Genomic DNA, 1,553 nt, shown 5'->3' on the forward strand with positions numbered 1-1,553 from the left:
CAAATGTATCATCATTCATGCATCGACGTTTTGGTCGCATGATCATCCCTGCGTATGAAAACAGCCTTTCAACAGGAGCCGATGACGGAAGTGGTGTGTTGTATTTTATAAATAACTTTTTGATGTTAAGAAATTGATCCAACATTGACAAATTTGTAAGTGGACTCTGAAGATATTGAAGGGCTTCAAGCTGTAACATGAAATTTATCTTTTTGTAACTTACCACGTAATTTATGACGTAACTTACAGTTTTGTCTGTAATTTATGAAATTTATGAAATATACGAGTTTTGGAAGATATTTTATTGTGTAGTGTGGATGTTTGATACTTTGCTGGAAAAGACTCATGGGTAATACGTTTAGAAGTAGGTATATTGTAAATCAACATAAGAAAAACTAAAAACTTAAACTCCTAACCCAAAGTAACATTGTATAATAGACATAAACTTATGCTATAGCACGAAACAAATGAACTACTTATCAAACTAATAAAAAAGAAATTCACAGTCTTCTTTAATTAACTAAAATGGTTGAATCACTTGTACTTGTACTTTACGCTACTTTCTGCGTGTTATCGGTATTGTTTCTTTGTAAAACGACTTACAGCTTATTGACTGAAGATCAGATTCGAGTAGGGATTCTTGGGGATCAGGATCATATACGGACTCATCTGCATTATGTATACTGCAGTTCTGAAAGTAAAATAATATAATATATCGGAAAAGGTACTTGTTCACTTATATTACCAGTACTTCTAATGAATCATCTTTACTGTCGGAACCAGCAATATGACTTGCACTAAGTAGACAAGTAGTATCGCGTTTGCGTTTCTGTCCTTTGGTTTGGGGAGTTTCATCAATATGCTCCTCTTCTGCATCAGACGGGGTATCATTGTAACTAAAGTCATCGTCAGAGTTTCCATTTCCTTCTATATCCGACGTCCACGAAATATTCTATACAGAAAATAAATTGTAATAGGACATACAGGTGCTGTACTGTACCTATGTAACTTACAGAGTCAGAATCAGAACTCTCTGAACAAACTTGATTGGTTGAGAATGATTTTCGTGAGTACTTTTCTTTGGAACTGCTAGTAGGTGGTGCTTCAGGGTTATTAATATTTGATTGCTGATGCTGGAAGTTTCTGTCATCCTGAACCGTCGTAGGTTCTTGAGAACTAAACAATTTACTGTTGTGCTGAATATAATTTAGTTTTATAGCTCTTTTGCTTGTTAACCTATTTCTTCTGTTTGTGTGAATTAAACTTTGAGTGCTAAAGCTTCTTTCGGTGGCAGCTGATGTACATGGCATTGTGAGAATCCGTACAGCTAATTTTGAAAGTGAGAGATCTCCACAATAACCTTTCCACCAAGTTATTGCATCAACCGTAGGTAGTACTTCCCACAAAAAATTCTCTGCAAAGAAATGGAGTTTGCCCATGTAGTGACCTAATTCTGCTATTGCAGTTGGCAACATCATGTCTTTTGCCAAACCATTAATAAACTTCATAGCACGCATTTTTTGTTCACTTGACAAGTATGAGCCAACAGAGTG

At 35.4% G+C, this 1,553-nt stretch overlaps 1 protein-coding gene across 1 annotated transcript; it reads right to left on the reverse strand.

The window, feature by feature from the left end:
- Positions 1 to 298: 298 nt before the first annotated feature.
- LOC116159489 lies at positions 299 to 1,536 on the reverse strand. Its single transcript, XM_031472467.1, has 3 exons — positions 1,014 to 1,536; positions 746 to 952; positions 299 to 691 (listed from the first exon to the last, which is right to left on the reverse strand). Exons 1-3 carry the CDS (start codon positions 1,515 to 1,517, stop codon positions 557 to 559), a joined length of 846 nt encoding a protein of 281 aa, XP_031328327.1. The 5' UTR covers positions 1,518 to 1,536; the 3' UTR covers positions 299 to 556.
- Positions 1,537 to 1,553: the final 17 nt, after the last annotated feature.

The sequence above is a fragment of the Photinus pyralis genome, unplaced genomic scaffold (assembly GCF_008802855.1).
Source record: "Photinus pyralis isolate 1611_PpyrPB1 unplaced genomic scaffold, Ppyr1.3 Ppyr1.4_LG1, whole genome shotgun sequence".
NCBI lineage: Eukaryota > Metazoa > Arthropoda > Insecta > Coleoptera > Lampyridae > Photinus > Photinus pyralis.